The 17,406-nt window shown below is 42.2% G+C and overlaps 1 protein-coding gene across 1 annotated transcript in view; it reads left to right on the plus strand.

Annotated features, from left to right (window-relative positions):
* The first annotated feature begins 11,296 nt into the window (after positions 1–11,296).
* Positions 11,297–17,406, plus strand: part of SLC7A11 (solute carrier family 7 member 11) — a 66,412-nt gene continuing 60,302 nt past the window's right edge. Inside the window, exons 1-2 of the mRNA XM_035325980.1 lie at positions 11,297–12,794; positions 15,564–15,690. Coding sequence (XP_035181871.1) covers positions 12,518–12,794; positions 15,564–15,690 — 404 coding nt within the window. The 5' untranslated portion in view covers positions 11,297–12,517. The remainder of the gene's footprint in view (positions 12,795–15,563; positions 15,691–17,406) is intronic.

The raw sequence follows: 17,406 nt of genomic DNA on the forward strand, positions 1-17,406 counted from the left end.
TTATTTGCCTAAATTTCGAACATGGTGATACTGATGAACTTTACTGATGACCCCTTTCATATTGTATGGCATGAGATAATGTCACAGTCTGGAAACACCAGACAAGTCATTTAGCTCTTCTTCTGTCTCATCCATTATGAGAGCTTGGACTTTGCCATGTATAAATGCTTCAGTTAGTTTGTATGCCAGTGTACATGGTAAACCTACAGAAACTGAATGGAGGGTGAAACAGGGACAATATATCTGAAAAGATCTCTCTTGCATGATGATTGTGGGATGATATGCCATAAATATGTATGGGGATCCATTTTGTCATTCAAAGTATTATCCTTAAATCAAATTTTGATTAATTGATTCTGACAGTCTTCTTCCTACTTGGTTTCCAGGTCCTGTCTAGTATTAATGACTGCAATGCAAATTTTAATACTGTTTTATAAACATAAATGTGTCAGTTATGGTTTCCTGCACAGCTTCTTTGTTAATTCAGAAGGTCATTGTAAAATTCATACGTGCATGTGAAATAAAAAGAAATTGATTTTATCCTTGTAAAATGATGCAATGAGGGTAATTAAAAGTGAGACTTCATGAACAGAGGAAAAGCCCTTTGGGAATGTGACCCTGACAAGTCTGGGAACCAAGTCCACAAATCCTACCAGCACTAAAATTCTGATGGCAGGTAGTACAACTCAGTGGGAATGCTGAATAGTACTTGAAATGATTTTTTAAGAAATGAAATACCAGTAAAGCGGCATGTGACTGCACTTAAATAAACCTTCCACCAGGTGATACTTGAAAGATGAAACTTATATAGGGACGATGTATGAATGGAAGCAGCCAGGCAGGCTGGGGGAGTGGCCATCAATTTATGCACACAACTGCATTTTCAACATAATTACTTGTCTAATTGAGCATTATAATTTAACTGACGCATTTAAACATGTAATTTATTTGAATGCATGCTGCTTGTGATCTGTTTAAAATGTTTTGCTCTTCAGAATGGTGTCAGATTCCAGAGGATGAGACTATCTTTCTGATGAACAGAAAAATAACCAAAAACAGTATGTTGAAGAGCCTTGAGAGCAAATCATTTTCTGTAATTTCATCCCAGAAGAGGAGTATGGTAGCAGAAATGGCATGCAGAAGAAGCCAAGCAAAACCTGGCTATCTACTCAGCATACTTGTAGGCAGCAGCTTAATTTTAAATACCAGAGACGCTGTGCAGAACTTGTTATCAGGTTATTGTGCAAACCTACTAGTGTGCCTGACAGGTCGGTAGGAAGGATGTTTTGGTAACAGAGAAGTTTAAACTGCACATCTGTCTTGTCTGGAGGAAAGAAGCATCCCTTTCTCAACGTGATAGATATTACCAATGGGTACAATTGCTCAAAGAGACGATTGAAAATGTTTAGCCTGGTTACTTTCCACACAATCTGGCCAATTTATATTTATGCAGAGGGTGGATTCTGGACCCGGAGTTGACAGACTACGCTTCAAGGCAATTACTCAAATAGGGGTTTTTCATTTACTTCTGCAGTGATGATGCTGGGGTTGTGATGATGCCTGCCTGCCATTTCAGTTCCTGTTTCTGTCTTGCAGTCCTTATGGCAATGCTTCGGGTATGGCTTTTCATATCTGAACAGGGACAAAGCCATATAATCTCTAGGCTCTGATAAAATACAGAGACCAGCAGAGGATGGAGCCGGAAGTACCTTCATCCACCCTTCCATACTCTCTGGTGTGCTGGGAAGTTCACTCTCCTGGTGATAGCTAAGCACATGGACATTTATTTTCAAGGAAAAAACAAACTAATGTATATTTATTTTTGTTCCTGAAGTGTTATTTTTACTTTCAGCCTTTGTTTGCTGAACAAAATTGTTGCAGGTTTCCTTTTAACCCAGTAAACTTTTGTAGTGTTAGATCTTGTTATATATTTTGTGGTGCTGAGATTTGAATCTGTTGCTTCAATTACGGAAACTGCCAACAGATACAAAAATCCAGAGTATAGAGGCTGAAGCATTCCTGCTTTTTAGCTTTGGAATTACTTTTGCATACTCTGAAAATTTTCTCTTATAAACAATGCTGGTGATAGCTACAGCTGTGGAATGCAAGAAAACTAATGCAAACCTAGCCGGCAAAATAAGGAAGAAAACATTATTTTTTTTTTCAACTCAGAGGTTTGCACAATTCCTGGCTTCTGCCCCCACCTTCCTCTCCACTCTCTGCTCTCCCAAGTCAGTTACTAATCATCAGAGGTGAAGAAGAGGAAGCATACGCAAGGTCATGTGAGAGGAAATACAAATGTGTGCGTGTTTTACCCCGAGGAGTTGCAGCTTGCTTTCTGACAAGACATATTGTGGTTTCACATCATTTAAATTTATTATGCTCAGCTCAAGGTAGGATTTAAAGGAAAAAAGTTCTGCCCCTGGTGTATGTAAGGCTAGGAGTTTTTGCTTTGGTCTTTAGCCTAAGCGATCGAGAATTGCATTTGTATTGTTTGTGTAAATCTACAGAAAATGCACCGACTGAATGGGTGATACATTGGACTGTTTAGAGTGGGAGGATTCATTCGTTTTCAGATTGAAAAATATGGATTTGCTTATTAGGATATCCTAAAATTTATAGAGATGGATTTGTATATGTGGATAGATTAGGCTGGGATAAGATAAGCTCAACAGATAAAACTAAAAAAAAGATTTGTAAAAAGCTCTCCCAAATTCTGGGGAGACTCACCTGTGGCTCCAGTGTGTTGGTGCCTTGGTTTCCAAATACATGTTTGCATGTGTGGCATGCAGACGACCTGGGGACAGGGAACGTATCCAGGAAAACTGGACTTTATAACACTCATGGGAAGATGAAGAAAGAGTTAGGAAGATGGATGGTGGCTTAGAGCATCGTTTCTCATTCCCAGTTCTCTGACACAGTAATTGTCAGGAGGTTGGATTCCGATTTTGTCACTCAGTGTGTTCAAAGTAGATTTTGTCTTGGGAAATAGTATTAGAAATGTAAAACCAAATAGATCCCATGACATAAAATTCTTTACTACTTTGACCTTTCAGTCCTTTGCACTGTGCTTCATGGAGATACCCTCCATTCTGTACAGCTTAACCAGGCTGGCTGTACAAAGAGGACAGCCCATCAGAAACCCTCTGCTCTGGCTACAGGATCTGTTGCCACTTTTTGGCATTTTTACTATCAGTGCCTCTTTTGTTTTTCCTTAATGATAGAGGAGCAGTGAGGCCTTTCCTGGTTGCTGAGCCTGGGGCACAGTTCTCGTCTGCCATCCTGGTGCATGACCCCTGCCAGCCAGCTGCTCTGACTGGATGCTTGTAATCCTGGCCCACCTTTGTAGCTGTAGTGCCAGTCACTATATATTAATTCCTCTAAATAACCCAGCAGGTTAAAAAAAATAAATACACTTTTTTTTTTTTTTTTTTTTTTTTTTTTTTTTTTCCTGAGGCCCACGGGTAGGAATTGGAGAATCATGGGAATCACTGCCAAATTACCTGCAATAGAGTGGTTCCCGTTCTGATGATATTGCTGGTTCCAGGGAAAAACAGACAATACTGTCTTTCTACTCAGAGTTGGGAGACCTAGCATATCTCTGCTGCAGCCGGCTGAGGAAAACAGCAAAGCCAAAAATGCCCTTAGAATTTAAGGTGTTTGAGAATGGGCATTAAAGTGTATTGCAATACTTAAGCTGTCTTTCTTTTGTCAGTGGTTGAGGACGGTGCCTATGGAGGAATCACAGAGAAGATGAAACAGCAAAGGAGGCTGACAGCTTATGATGGAGCTACAAGTGTCTATTTTGCATGTGTAACCAAGGTCTGAGCCCTGGTCATCGGTCCTAATTCTCTATTTATTCAGCCTGCTAGCCCATCTGCCTCAGAAACCAGAGCCCCTGGGTGGAGAGAGAGAAGGTTTGCCCTCTGTGGTTTAAGCTTGTGTGGTTGCCTCTGCCCTGGAGGGAAGCAGATGTGGCAGCCCTCAGACAAGGTTAAGAAGTGGCACCCATGCGAAAAGGCAACGTCTGTTTCCTCTCTGAGGTTTCTGCTTGATTGTGCCCTACTGTGGACACACAAGGCTGGCTCAGAGCTGGCTGGTAAAGTCTTCAAATGTGTAATACTGACATAGCATAAGGGCAGGCAGGACAATAAACAACTCTGGGGTGAACTGCCTGCTAGGTAGAGGCTTACTTAAACTATCTGGAATATTGATGGGAGCTGGGATCAAAGAATGAATGAGACATTCATTGAGACTCACAGGACTTGGGCAGTCATTGCCCTGAAAAGGGGCATGGAAAGACAAGGAAAAATAAGAGGAAATTCAAAAAGGCTTCTACATTAGCTCAGAATTTGAAAAGTTGACTTTAAGTGGGAGAAAAGGTGAGAATAATAAAAAAAAAAAAAAAAAAGAGAAAATGAAAGTAAAGGACAAGTAACAATATCTCTGGAGTACCAAGCATGTTACTGTGGTGCCTGAGGAAGTGCCTTACATCTGTGTGGTTTTCAGAAAGCCAGACTGGGGTATAGTACTCTCCCAGTTTCTCTGAAAGGTTGTAATAAGCTGAAGCTAGTTAATTATTAATTTTTATAATATCCTTAAATTATAATTATGATCTCTTTACTTAGACAGTTTTCCTGTCCAAATAAACATATATTCTGAAGCTTTAAAAAATAAGAATATATCTATATCTATATACATATACATATATATATATAAAGCCTACATTGTGTAACCTCTACAGAAATCGACACAGAAGGCCAGGTTTCCACCAACTTAAATTTCTGTGTTACTTTGAGCTGTTCTCCAGTAAGTGTTCATATGGTTTACAGTACAGCATCTTTCAGTACCCTCTTCTAGCCCTGTATACATAGAAGAGGTACATTTTACAGGGATGTATTGTGCTACTTGAAAATGACCGTATTAATTTCATGTACTGTTTTTTACTGAAGTACAATTATTATTTGTGTGTTAACCCACAAAGCTGATAAACTGCCCTGTAACAGAGATGTCTCAGGAGAGGCCAGCTTCAGTGTGTGACAGGTTATGCCATGGGACAGATTTGCTTTTGCTTTACAGACAGCTGGCTAGATGCATTTCTGTTCTATGTATTGGCTCCAAGTTTTAGTGGTGTGTGCGAGAGAGAGGAGCGGGAGTCTGTTATCTCATAGCACCCCCCTCTGCCACCCTCCCTAGGGTGAAGAATCAAGACCCTCTGGAAAAGTGAGAGTAATACTGATTATATCACTTTGTTTTAAGGCAGGAGTCCTCAAAGTGTACTCTTATAGAGTCCTCTAAATTCTCCTCCTTGGTGTGCAAACAAGATATGAAAAACATTGAAATTAGTATCTGTTTAGTTGTAAAAGAGACTGTGATAGAAGCGGAGGCATTTGGTAGAAGAACTCCTTGTCTTAGACCTAGATTAAATTTGGGAGAGATGGAGAAAAGCTAGAAGTGATGCATTATAAGCAGAAGGGATTTTTCTGCCAGTTGTTTGTATGCTTATATATGAAGAACGAGTTTGAAATGTACTTAGGAACCCATGGCATTGCTTTTTGTTTTCCTGAAGACGTGGCTTCTAAGGCTCTGGCTAACTTGAATTTCCCTGAAAATGTGGTGCTGGGGTCTGGACAGAAGAAAGATGGTGAAGAGGGCAGGTTTCTGATGGTGCAGCTGACTTGCACATAATTTTAAACTCTAATGTGGACAGGACGGAGATACCCTCAACATACCCACACACTGCCCATGTTTGCTTTACATTGCCTTCATAATCTTGTAACTAAATATCATAAAACATGATGAAATTACTACACTTTGATAGACAATATCTCTGAAGAGTACACTATGATTGTGGAAGAGAGGAACTTCACTTTCAAAGAAGAAACAGCCTGACCTCATCACTAAGATTCTCTGATCTATTAAAATGCAGGAATAATATATGGAGCAGCACCAGTACAAACCGCTGAACTGCGGTGGCAGTGCTCCAAATGAGTGCTCTTTCTGATGGAGTTTTTAATACTTCAAGAAGACGTAGTATGTGCATTTAGATGCCAATAAAATGATTCCTTGTAGGATCCATAGGACACATTTCAATGCTAAATTACGATGCCAGTGGGAATGATTGACCACCAATCATTAGCGAAGCATCTCTGCACACCCGCATAGAGTAGTGCTTTTGCTTTTCTGCTGTTTAATCCCAGCTTGTGGTAAACTGTCACTGCTTCAAGCCTTGACTGAGAAGATTTTGCCCGTTTCTCTCAGAGCACATGTTGTGCTGTTGCTGCTGATGTTAAAGAAGCCATAACTACCTGGTAGTTTATTGACTGGAGCCTGACCTTATTGTGTTCATGACCTGCTAGAAGCTGTGGCCAGGACTCAGTTGGTCTCCAGACAAAAAGCTATATTAAAGGAACCAGAAGAGAAATCCATGGATGCAACTCCATTGCTGCATCTGACAATTGAGAGAGGAATGAGGAGGGAACTAAAAATCCCATTACAATTATTCTTGGGTGCTTGGCTAAGAGTGTAGTTTTCTATTTCAGAAAAATCAAATAACTTTGAATCTATGCTCTCCGTATAGCCTAAGTTCCATGCAACAGGAGGGGAATGAGCTCATTAAACTTGACATAAAGGAAGGGTGACCTTCTCTTGGGGTGAGAATAAGGAATTGGAGTTCAGATTAAGACAAGTGATCTGAAAGATTTCCCTGTGGAGTGGCCAGTAAATTAAAATTTTGCTCAAGTTCTTGAAAACCCCCTTTCCAAGATTTTGTATAGATTATTTTAGCGACAGGATTCAGTGGGTGAATCTCTCTGCCACACCTGTGAATTGGAATAGGTATCGTTAACTCTTTTAAATGACTTTTTAGGAAGATTTGACTTCTCATGGAAGAACATGATTCACATAAAGTACAGGGCCTGACCAAACAGAGGAGTAAGGTAAATGCCCCAGCATCCTATTTCTTGTGTACGCAATATGGGATAAATTGTATGAAAAATACAGTTAAAGCAAATGAGGAGTAGTTAAATTGCCAAGTCTAAATGTGATAATCTAAGCAGTTCTTACATGATTTCTTCACAGTATAAGCTTTTTACCTAGTGTGAAGAGCTCTTATCAAGAAAAAGGAGGAATGAACTAGCAAAATAAACCTTCTCAGTGCTAATTGCCTGACTTGATTTTTTTAGATATCCTAACTTTACAGAAGCACCAATTAATTTTGTTTGTATGCTCTGCCTAGGCTGACATCTCAAGGAAAATCTCCACTCCCTGAAGCCAACAAGAATCTTGGCATTGTGACAGGTATCTGGCACATGCAGTTTTGACAGAAATTTACCCCCAAGGTCTTGATTCTTGAAAGTCATGGGGGTATCTCTGTGAGTGCATCCAAAACACAAGGAAAAATAACATAGTGACTCTGAAAATTGTCTCATTCTGCTGATTCAAACAAAGAAAAGTTTTTTAGTTTATAGTTGTGTAGATCCCATATATGAAAAATGAGATGGTATGAAACACAATCATGTTTCCATGCATGTAGGACTTCAGTAAGAATCGGCTTTCTCTCATTTGGAGCTTTTTTGCCTGGCACCAGGGAGTGATGATTCTTGCCCATTAAAAAAAAAATCAGTAAAATGTCAAACAGTTTGGCTGAAATCATCATGGTTACTGTTTGAAATAAAGCTGTAGTGGTGAGAAAAATAGGAAGGATTTCTGAAATCCCTTTTTTTCTTCGCTAGCTGAAAATTGATAGGCAGCTATCAGCAAATTGGAAACAGGGAATCTTTCAGAAGTATTTGCTTTCTAAGCTGCTATCACTGTCTGCAGTCTTCTTGAAACCAGACCTTTATTTGCTGACTGCATAGGCATTTTGTTGGAAGCCTTTTTCTGAAAATACATGAAATAACATTTGAATTGCTTTTGGATTTCTTCTAGTATTTTATTATTATTATTATTATTGTTTTAAAGTCTCTGAACTGGGGATGTATTTCATTCCTTCTCTCTCTCTCTCTCTTTTTTTTTTTTTTTTCTTTGAAGTATCTTTGTATTCAGCACAAAGTGGAATGCAAAATAATTGAGTAATTTGCGAGTCTCTGACTACAAAGTAACACCTCCCCTGCATTCTCTGAAATCCCATTTTTTTTTACTAAAATTTTGGACTGTAGTAGAGACAATACCAGATTGTTTTCATCTTCTCACAGTTCCAGGTTTTCATTACAACATAAAAACCTTTCCTGATCTACTGACTCTTCTGTACTTCATGATGATGCTTTTCTCACTTAATTCCCAATGACACCTTAGCTTTTAAATTGCTTACAGATTGTTTTTTCCCCCCCCAGTGCTGGTTAAAATAGTTCTTAATGTTACAAAAGGAACAGAAAATCCCCAGTCTAAACTTTTCAATGTTAGATTATCTACATGAAAAACAAACAAACAAACAAACACTTGAAGGTATTTTGCCCTCCTTTGACATTTGAAACCGGACTACCACCTTCCTACAGGGCTGCTTTTCAAGGCTGGAAACTGTCAGGATTATGCAGAAGACTCAGCTTGGTTTTCTAAGCAATGTTTTCAAGCTGCACCACCCACACAGAAGACTTTGGGGCTTTCCTTGCCTCTTCGGTCTTGCTGTACTTCCTTTTTGATTCCCGTGTCTCCAGTCACTGTGGCAATGTGTGGCCTGGAGGCTTGGCTTGCGACTCTTGATTTGCTTGATGCGATGAGCAGATATACAAATGTCTGGAAGGATTATCAAGATATGCTTGCTACACCTTCAATTGAAGGAGGTTTTGTGGGCTTGAGAAGTGGAAACTCAAGTCCAGACTTGAATTTTAGGTCTTTTACTTTGTTGTGCGTGTGTTGTAGCATTCCCATACAGGGGAATGCCGTGTGTGTGTGTGTGGTAGCATTTCCCAGGGGAAATATCCCTATTGTAGCTTCTTCGGAATCAAGATGCTGCTGTGTCCAGGTATTTGGCACAAGCTCTACTAGCGTGAAAAACTTCAGTGCCTCAGTATCAAGTCTTTTCAGCCTATGAAATGCTGCAGTACCATCACTCCCCGTGATGCTCAAGTATTTTATTTTCTAGAGTACCGCAGGGCAGCTGTCAGAGGGGTTATCACAGCCAACACGTGTGGTGCCAGCAGCACTGCTGGTCCTGGTGGGAGCTGTCAGGCGGTGTGGTGAGGCTCCCCCCTTTGGGTAGTGCTGTATTTCTTTGCAGATTTGGGGTGCAGGAGCCTTGCCTGCCTGCACGCCCACCCGATAAAGGATTCTGTCTGAAATGGGCAAGGGACGAGGTAGTCCAGGGCTGATGGTGAAATTCAAAAGGAAGCCATTTCACAGTGATGATCTGGGTTATGCTTTAAAATGTTTGCTCAGGAGAAAATGTCTATGGATTCGTGGGGAAAACAAAACCAAAAAAACAACAAGGAGAAACAATAAAAGGCTCTGCACAATGCCAGCTGCCATTAGGGCTTGAAAGTTTAGTTTCAGAGAATCGTCTTTAGAAACATTACTTCCAATAATTTCATCAATCTACAGAAAATTGCACCTTTTATCTTTTTGTTCTGTTTCCAGAGCAGATTTTTATGGCAGAATAGGGCTGTTCTGAATGTTGAGCAGGTTAAGCCCCGTGCTTTCAGAAGAGCTCTCTGAAAAAGACGCTGACTGTAGCGTTGTGGTTGCATAGTGATGCCACAGCCCTTGCTCTGCAATGGATAACCCAAATGAAAGCGGCTGGTGGGCTACAGATGATGAGAAGAGATTTGGAGTGTGCAGGATAATGTGGGGCAGCAGGCAGCGATGGGCCCTATCCAGCACTGGGGCTGGGCTCGGCTGGCAGAAGATTCCTATGAAATTTCCAGAAAACTACAAATCATCCCCTGGCACCAAATAAATATTCCCTGTCCTGGGTTTGAAGCAGGCTTTGAATGCAGAGGAGAAAAAGTGGTCCTCATTTTTAAATGTTTGTTTGTTATTAATGGACAGCATTGGGAAGCAGTGTATGCAACAGCATCCACCAGGAAAGCTGCAAATAGCATGATCAGTAGCAAGCTGCCAATATTTAGCAAAAAGCGTGCTCTGTATCCGTCCCTCCTTAATTCACACCTTAGAAATTTCAGTATGGGAATTTTGCACAGTCTTAAGCTTTGTATGCCTGCTATCCTCACATGACAGAAGCAGCAAGCACACTTTTCCCTGCGTGGGGGGGTGTTAATAGCGATGTCCAAAGGGCAAATGTGGATTCAGAACATTTTTGCATTCTTCTGGCCAGTGATCAAATAAAATTAGAAAACCATTATACTGCCCAGCATTTCTACGGAATAGCTGATGCAGACAGCTGGATTGCTGGGAGCTGCTTCGGGATCATCTGGGAGGAGATTGAACTTTGGGTTTGATCTCGGAGCCATCTTCCCGTTGAAATAATGGGTAAGCATTAGTTAAGAATGACTACCTTAAGCTGTTAGATGCTTCAAGATGTCATGTGTCTCATCATTAAACAGCCTTTGAAAATTAAAATGAAGGTCATGAGCCCAGCCCAGTTTTGTGGTTAATGCTTTTTCCTGGTTTAATCTAGTTACTTCCTTCAGGCATTTATAATCTTCCTGGGGGACAGCCCAACAAATGTACACGAACGGAAAACATTTCTGGTAGCATGACAGCTACTTTGCTTTGCATGTTAGGGGTGCTGTGAAAATTGTCTTGGTTTTAACTGTGTGGGGACAAGAAGAGGTCCTGCCTGCCATTGCTGGTGGTGTGTATGCAAGGGGCAGGCACGAGGTGTGCTGGGAACAGGAGTGCAAGCTGTACGGAGGGTCGGTCGGGGATCAGCTGCTGCTCACAGGAGCAGGTGGAGGAAGGGGTAGGATGTGTTCAGAAAATCAGCAAGCAGTGCCAGCATATAGTCAAAAGCTAAAATCCCTTCTGTTTTTACTTGTGTGCATTTAAACTTGTAAGCTTTGGCATGCCTTGTGTCATAGAATGGTTTGGGTTGGAAGGGACCTTCAGGATCATTTCAGTGCAAATTTTCACAGGTGAGTTATAACTGAAAATATGAGGCTTTAAAAATGCTGGAGTTTTACAGCTGCAGTGTTTTAATACTCCAGTATCTCCTGTTTGCCAAACAAGTTTGAAAGCACAGTTGTGCTCTGAGCTCAGTGCCTGCCTGCTTTGCAAATGATAAAATGTTTTACTGCTATCTTCCCTCCCCAATCCTAGGTCCTAATTAAGCAGGAACTGCAGGGATCATTTCTCTTTGCACTGATCTAATCTGAAGCCACGAGCAGCTGCAAAAGTTATGCTGGGCAGGATTTTTCCCCTTTGGCACAGGCTGTCCCTTGATTAGGTTACAAGTGCTTGAAGGCTATTGATTTTTGCTCTGCTTTATGAGAATGTTCTTCTTTTTAACAGTTTAATTCCTAGGGTTTGAGTCATCAGGTAGTGAAACAGAAGCCTGTGTGCATCTGACAGCCTGCTCGTCTGCTCAGAGAAGCTCGGTGGAAACATGAAAGGCACTTTCTGGTTTCAGAGCAGCTCTAGTGCTGTCCTCCTCCTGACAGATCCTAAAGCAGAGAGCGCTGCAAACCTCAATGGTTATTTCTTAAGGGGAAGTGGCATTGCCGAGCTGCTTACCAACGTCCCATAAACACTGCCTGGGTGGAAATTACTGTACGGGGGAAATAACCTAGATTTTTCATGAGTTTGATTTGGGTGTGTTGCTAAGCGACACGGGCTCAGGAGGGTTTGCGTGTAGGCTTTAGGTAGGTGCAGGCAGTGCCTGAGGAGGTTTACAGGTAGGCGATGCTGAGCCGGGGGAGGCTGACCGGCAGCGGCAGGGCGAGAAGTTCAGCCCCGCACACTGAACTTTCACTGTGAGGGCTTGAGAGAGAAAGAAATTGGATTAGACCCAGAGATGACGTATCCCGTTTGATTCCTTTTCCCCCTCACACTCCGACAAGCTTTGTGTTTCGGCAGGCTTTTATTTCTGAGCCCGAGTTGCTTTAAAAATTGGGGAGCGTGTCTCGGGGTGTTGGCGGTGATGTGCTGAACTCGACTGGCTCGGTTTCCTCACGAGGGCTTTGTTCTTCCCACCACGCTCAGATCGGTTGTGCAACATGCCCCTACCGTTTAAAAAAAAAAAAAAAAAAGTGCTGAGTAATGCCAGAGGTTTCTCAAATGGCTGATGCAAACCTGGAGAATTTGCATCATCATTCAGCTGGAGTAACTTGGTATGACAAGAGCTTAAATACAAGTCCACGCGGAAGCTGAGCTGGTTTCCAATGATAGGGCAGCACCGGCGAGCTGGGGGAAAGCACAGGTGTTGCTGAGCACTGCGCAGGCAGCAGGGAAGGGTAAAACACACTTCAGGAGCTCCCTACCTGCGAGTAGGAGCAGCTTGGCAGATAAGAGCAGGCAGAGGAAGAGGCTTAAGTAGTTGGCTACAGAGGGAGGAAAAAGCCTTGAGTTGCTGCTGCAAACTTTTTGGCTGCGCCTGCCGTCGGCGTGCTGGTGGCACGGGAGCATGGTCAGGAAAGCTGCTGTGCCGACAGCGTCTAATGGGAGCTACTTGCAGGGGCAGCCTAATGGCAGGTTGCCCTCTCTGGACAGCGGGCAGCCAGCCCAGGAGGAAAAGGTTGTGCTGAAGAAGAAAGTCACGCTGTTGAGGGGGATCTCCATCATCATTGGCACTATCATTGGAGCCGGCATCTTCATCTCGCCCAAAGGGATCCTGAAGAACACAGGCAGTGTGGGCATGTCCTTGACTGTCTGGACAGTGTGTGGCATCCTCTCACTCTTTGGTAAGTCTCTCAAAAGTTTCTAATTGGTCCAGAGGGGCAGCCGGTGGATTATTTCTATTTTTTGTCTGATTTTGCCATTGGATATCAAGGCACAGTGTGGAGCTGGAGGACCAATAGGGCTGCGGAAGGCTCTTGCTGTGTGATAGGTTGTGTGGAGGGCGCAGCGCTCTGCAGTCCCTGTCCCCTGGTGCCGTGTCAGCACAGGCTGTAAGCACAAATCATTTCTCATGGACCCCTAAAGGAAAAGCGAATGTCTGCTTTATGCCGTAAAAAGTGCTATATGTATAATGCTTTCCTTCTGGCTGTGAGAAGTAGTTCACCATTTGCTTGTAAGGCCCCTGGCAGTGGGGCACGCGGGTCACTCTAAGCACCGGCAAAATGTTCAGACAGTTTGACTCAGTTCCCTGGAGGCTCGGTCAAGGTCTGGGAGAAATAACTCCCACTGGACGTAATCTGGGTTGGTGTGAAAGGGAGCAGAGTAATAACACTAATAACCCCTCTCCCCGGTCTTGTGTTCCTGTTTTTCCCTTTATTCCCCGCTCACGATGTGGCTTGGAAAGGTTGGGTCGCAAAAAAGAGCACGACGGAAACAAATCTGTAATGTGAATTTTGTTGCTGGCCTGCCGATCGTGACAGTTTTTACTATTTTTTTTTTAAACAGTATTAAATTCTGAAGAATGCCGGTTTATTTGTTCTGTACACAAAGCCCCCATTCAGAGGGGAAAACCCCACCCTGGTTTCTGTGGGACAGAGGGTCCATTGACCTACTTAATGAGTTAATCTCAAAGAAGCTGAAGAACTAACATGAATATTGGCTTTATTTAAAACAGAGACGACTTGTTTTCTGGCAAGAGGTAAACAGGGCAAACACGGACTAACATGTGTCTGCTTAATAGGTGGAACATGCGAATGCCACCCTGTGTAACTTGGCTCCGAACTTAAAGGCACTGTTGACTCTATAAGTCCACCCAAGCCAAACAGACAATGCGAGAAATTTAGGAACTGTTTTGGTCAAATGTTCAATGCTTTGGTACAGTGTGCAACGTAATCTGTTATGCTAGCATGGAAGTCTTGCCAGGAAGCAAAATTCTCCTATAAAGAAGGACCTCAGATGCAATTTGCAACCCTGTCCTAAGACCTTGGTCTTTAGATTCAGTCAAACTAGAATTTGCTTAAGCATTGCGTGTTTAGCTTTAATAGTAGTAATTTTCTGGCTGTGAAGTCAATCAAGTCTGTGGAAAAAATCAGATGGATTTTCCTGGGCATTTTCCAGATCTCAGGATGTGAAGATGTGTCTAATTTTCTGGGGATGTCTGTATAACATGTATCAAAGCACAGTTTGGTTTCATCCTGAGCCACTCCAGAAGAGGTTGGAAAGAGAAAAGTCATCAATAGTTTTTTTTTTTTTTTTGTTTTTTTTTTTTTTAAGTGTGGCTATAAGAGTTTCTTTGAGTACATTTCCAGGTAAGCTGAAGATGATCAGATAGAAGTTGTCATGTTTTTGCAAAGCCCCAAACAAAGCGAAGGAAGGAGGATGGAATGTGTCATAACGTCTTAGAGCTCCAGTGGGCTTGGTGTGCATTAGGTGGTTTTGACAACTGTAATTTTCATCTTAAAGACTAGTAGCATGAAAGCAGGCAGGGAGCAGACTTCATACATGTTGCTGATCATAGCTCTGTGTGATTCAGTGCTTGCCAACTTTGTTTTGGTTTTCCTGTGGCTTCACAGAGTCTCCCAAAAGGGCTGCCTACATTGAACTGAGGTGGGGAACCTATTCTCTGCCAATGAGGTCGACCTGTGGAGCTGAGAATCCATTGGCTTTGAGGCTGGGTGATGGCTCATGAAACAACAGAAGCAGACGGTGCATGGGCAAAGAAATCTTCATGCAGGTCCTCATAGTTGCAGCATGCTGTTTCCTGCTCCATAACGGCTGAAGCAGTGTGTTGTGCTGGAGGCAGCCTCGGGGACCTCCCTGGGAACTGCTGCTTGCTTTGAATGCCTCTGATGCTCACCCAAGGGGGTCTGAGCCACTTCTGCACGAACCTGGTTCCCCACTGAGGCAACGTGACGATGATTTTGGTTTTATTTTAGTCGTCATAAAGACACCGAGTGTTGCAGTGAGCCTCCTGCTATGAGGACATGAAGTTGCCTGTATTTAAGGCAATGCAGAAATGAGCAGAGCTCCCATTGTGTTGGCTGCACACACAGCACTGCACTGGTGGTGGAAAGACAGGGCCAAGCCGTTCCCAGAGTTCTGTATGTAAGGTGGTGGGGTACTACTGAGGAAAATCCTCCACCTGCAATTCCTGCTTCCAAATGTCAGTCTGTCAATTGCTTTCCCCATGGCTGAGGAGAGGGAATGCAGTCTTCAGCCTTTCCTTCAGGGCTGAGGCCAGGATTTCTGAGGCTGCAAGGAGCTGATCACTGTTTGATAACGAGCACGTGTGTCAGAGGGCTTTCGCTTAGCTGGGCCAGCCAGGGTGGCTGGCGTGACACAGCAGTTTGTCATCCCTCTTCCCAAGGCATGGACAAGCACCTTGCTAGCAAATAGTTGGTTCAGTGGCTTTCACATAAATGTAACTGCATACACGTACAGCCTGGGTAACTACGGGTCTAGCTGAATGACTCAAAACTTATAAAATTGCTTGAAATAAAGAGGATTAAAATGTATCAGAAGTTGTGATACTGCAGCAGCTCCATTGTTTACCTTACAAGTGTTTGGAAAGGTATTTCTGGATATCTCGTGATGCCTTAGCTTAACTCTTGCAGGTGCCCTCTGCTATGCTGAACTGGGAACGTGCATTAAGAAATCTGGCGGTCACTACACCTACATCCTGGAGGCCTTCGGCCCATTGCCTGCTTTTGTGAGAGTCTGGGTGGAATTACTCATTATTCGGTAAGTGTATCACGGCTTTTCTCTGTTTCTTTTCTGATGGCAATACGCTTTTCAGTCATGAAGAAAACTCTCCAACATGTGATGTGCAAAAAATATCAAATGTATCTTGATGTATGAGCTAAGTTTTTTAGTGCAACTGCTTCAGAGAATTTAACAATGCTATTTTGCTTGTTGGCATTGAAACTTTTTTTTTTTTTTTTAAAGTGTATGTATAAAAAAAAGATTCTATGAAAACAGCCTGTCACACAAATTCAGCTACTGGTTTAATTTTGCTAAGCTTACTGTACGTACCAATTAATGTTAATACAGGTACCTACTTGAAATACAGTGGAAGAGAAAAGTCACCTGCATTTTGTCAGTCTTGACAGTGGCTTTTGGAGTGGTTGCTGTTGTCTATACATACAGGAATAAGTTATTGCCCAGTACATTTCAGATTTCGGGGCACCATGTATTCTCTAGATGTCAATTCAAGTCCCTGTATTTGTTTTCATGGTGTGTTATAGAAGTTAATATGAAAAGCACTAGCTGGGCAAATAAAGCAACAGGAAGTCCTTGCATAGCTAAAATATCCGATGTACTGATGTGGTGTGGTTGATGCAGCCCTTGACTTTGTATAAGATATTACAATATGAAGATGCAGAATTATGAAACCATAGCAAATACATTTTCATAATTTAAACGAATCTTTTTATCAAACTAAAATATGGCCCTTTTAAAATTTATTTATTTATTTATTTACAGTATTGCTGAGGCTGGAGAGCTTGTTACATGTAGAAAAGGGCAATTCACTTATGTAAAATAAATTCAGGAGTGATCCACGCCTGCCTTAGGCTAGTTAGCACTCCTTTCCCCTCTCTTCTGAAACCAGCAAATGAATCACAAAAGCACAAGCCTCATCTCAAATCACAGCTATGTTTACATAATATTGACAAGTTCTAGCATAGCCTGTTGAGTTTAAAAGCACTAAGAGTGCTGAATCATTATGAATCCATAAATCCTTATCTTGTTTTCAGAGGAAATAATTGTGTATGTCAGATGGTCCCTCACATCCTCCTCACTCATCGGTAACCCTTGCACAAACTGCAAAATTTCCACCAAACGTGAAGGAGTGGATGCCTTAATCATATTACCTTCTTGCCAAAGAGAAAGCCGGATAGAGGAAGCAGACCTATGGTTTTCACTGACGGAAATAGTTGTGTGAACATAGCTATATCCTTGCACAACAGAAAAACGACAAAAGATAATAATGGTAGAAATCCCCTTGTTAACCTGCACCCTACTGGGCAGGGGGGACACTATTAGCTTAGGCATAAGTACCCACAAGAAACAAGACTTCAGAAATTCCTCTCCTCATGAAATGTTTAAAAAATTTTGTACATATGACAGTGTCTCAGGAGTGTCATAAAAACATTCTTAGTCATTGTGATCTGCCCCACACCCAGTAAATAATCATCTTGCACATGGGAAAGAAGATCAGTGGATTCTTTAATCATCAAATCTGAGAGGCAGCAAGGGAGACGTACTTGTTATAACTTGTGATGATCAGAGCAGCGCTGCCGAAACTCCATCTAGAGTCTCCTATCTGACTTTGGTATCGTAAACTAATTGGCTGCTGCTATCAAAGAATTTGGGACTTAGTATGCACCTATGGTGTTTTCACTGGGTGAAGCTGCACACACACTTAAGCTTTTTTTTTTCCTCTGAAAGACACAGAAT

The sequence above is a fragment of the Oxyura jamaicensis genome, chromosome 4 (assembly GCF_011077185.1).
Source record: "Oxyura jamaicensis isolate SHBP4307 breed ruddy duck chromosome 4, BPBGC_Ojam_1.0, whole genome shotgun sequence".
NCBI lineage: Eukaryota > Metazoa > Chordata > Aves > Anseriformes > Anatidae > Oxyura > Oxyura jamaicensis.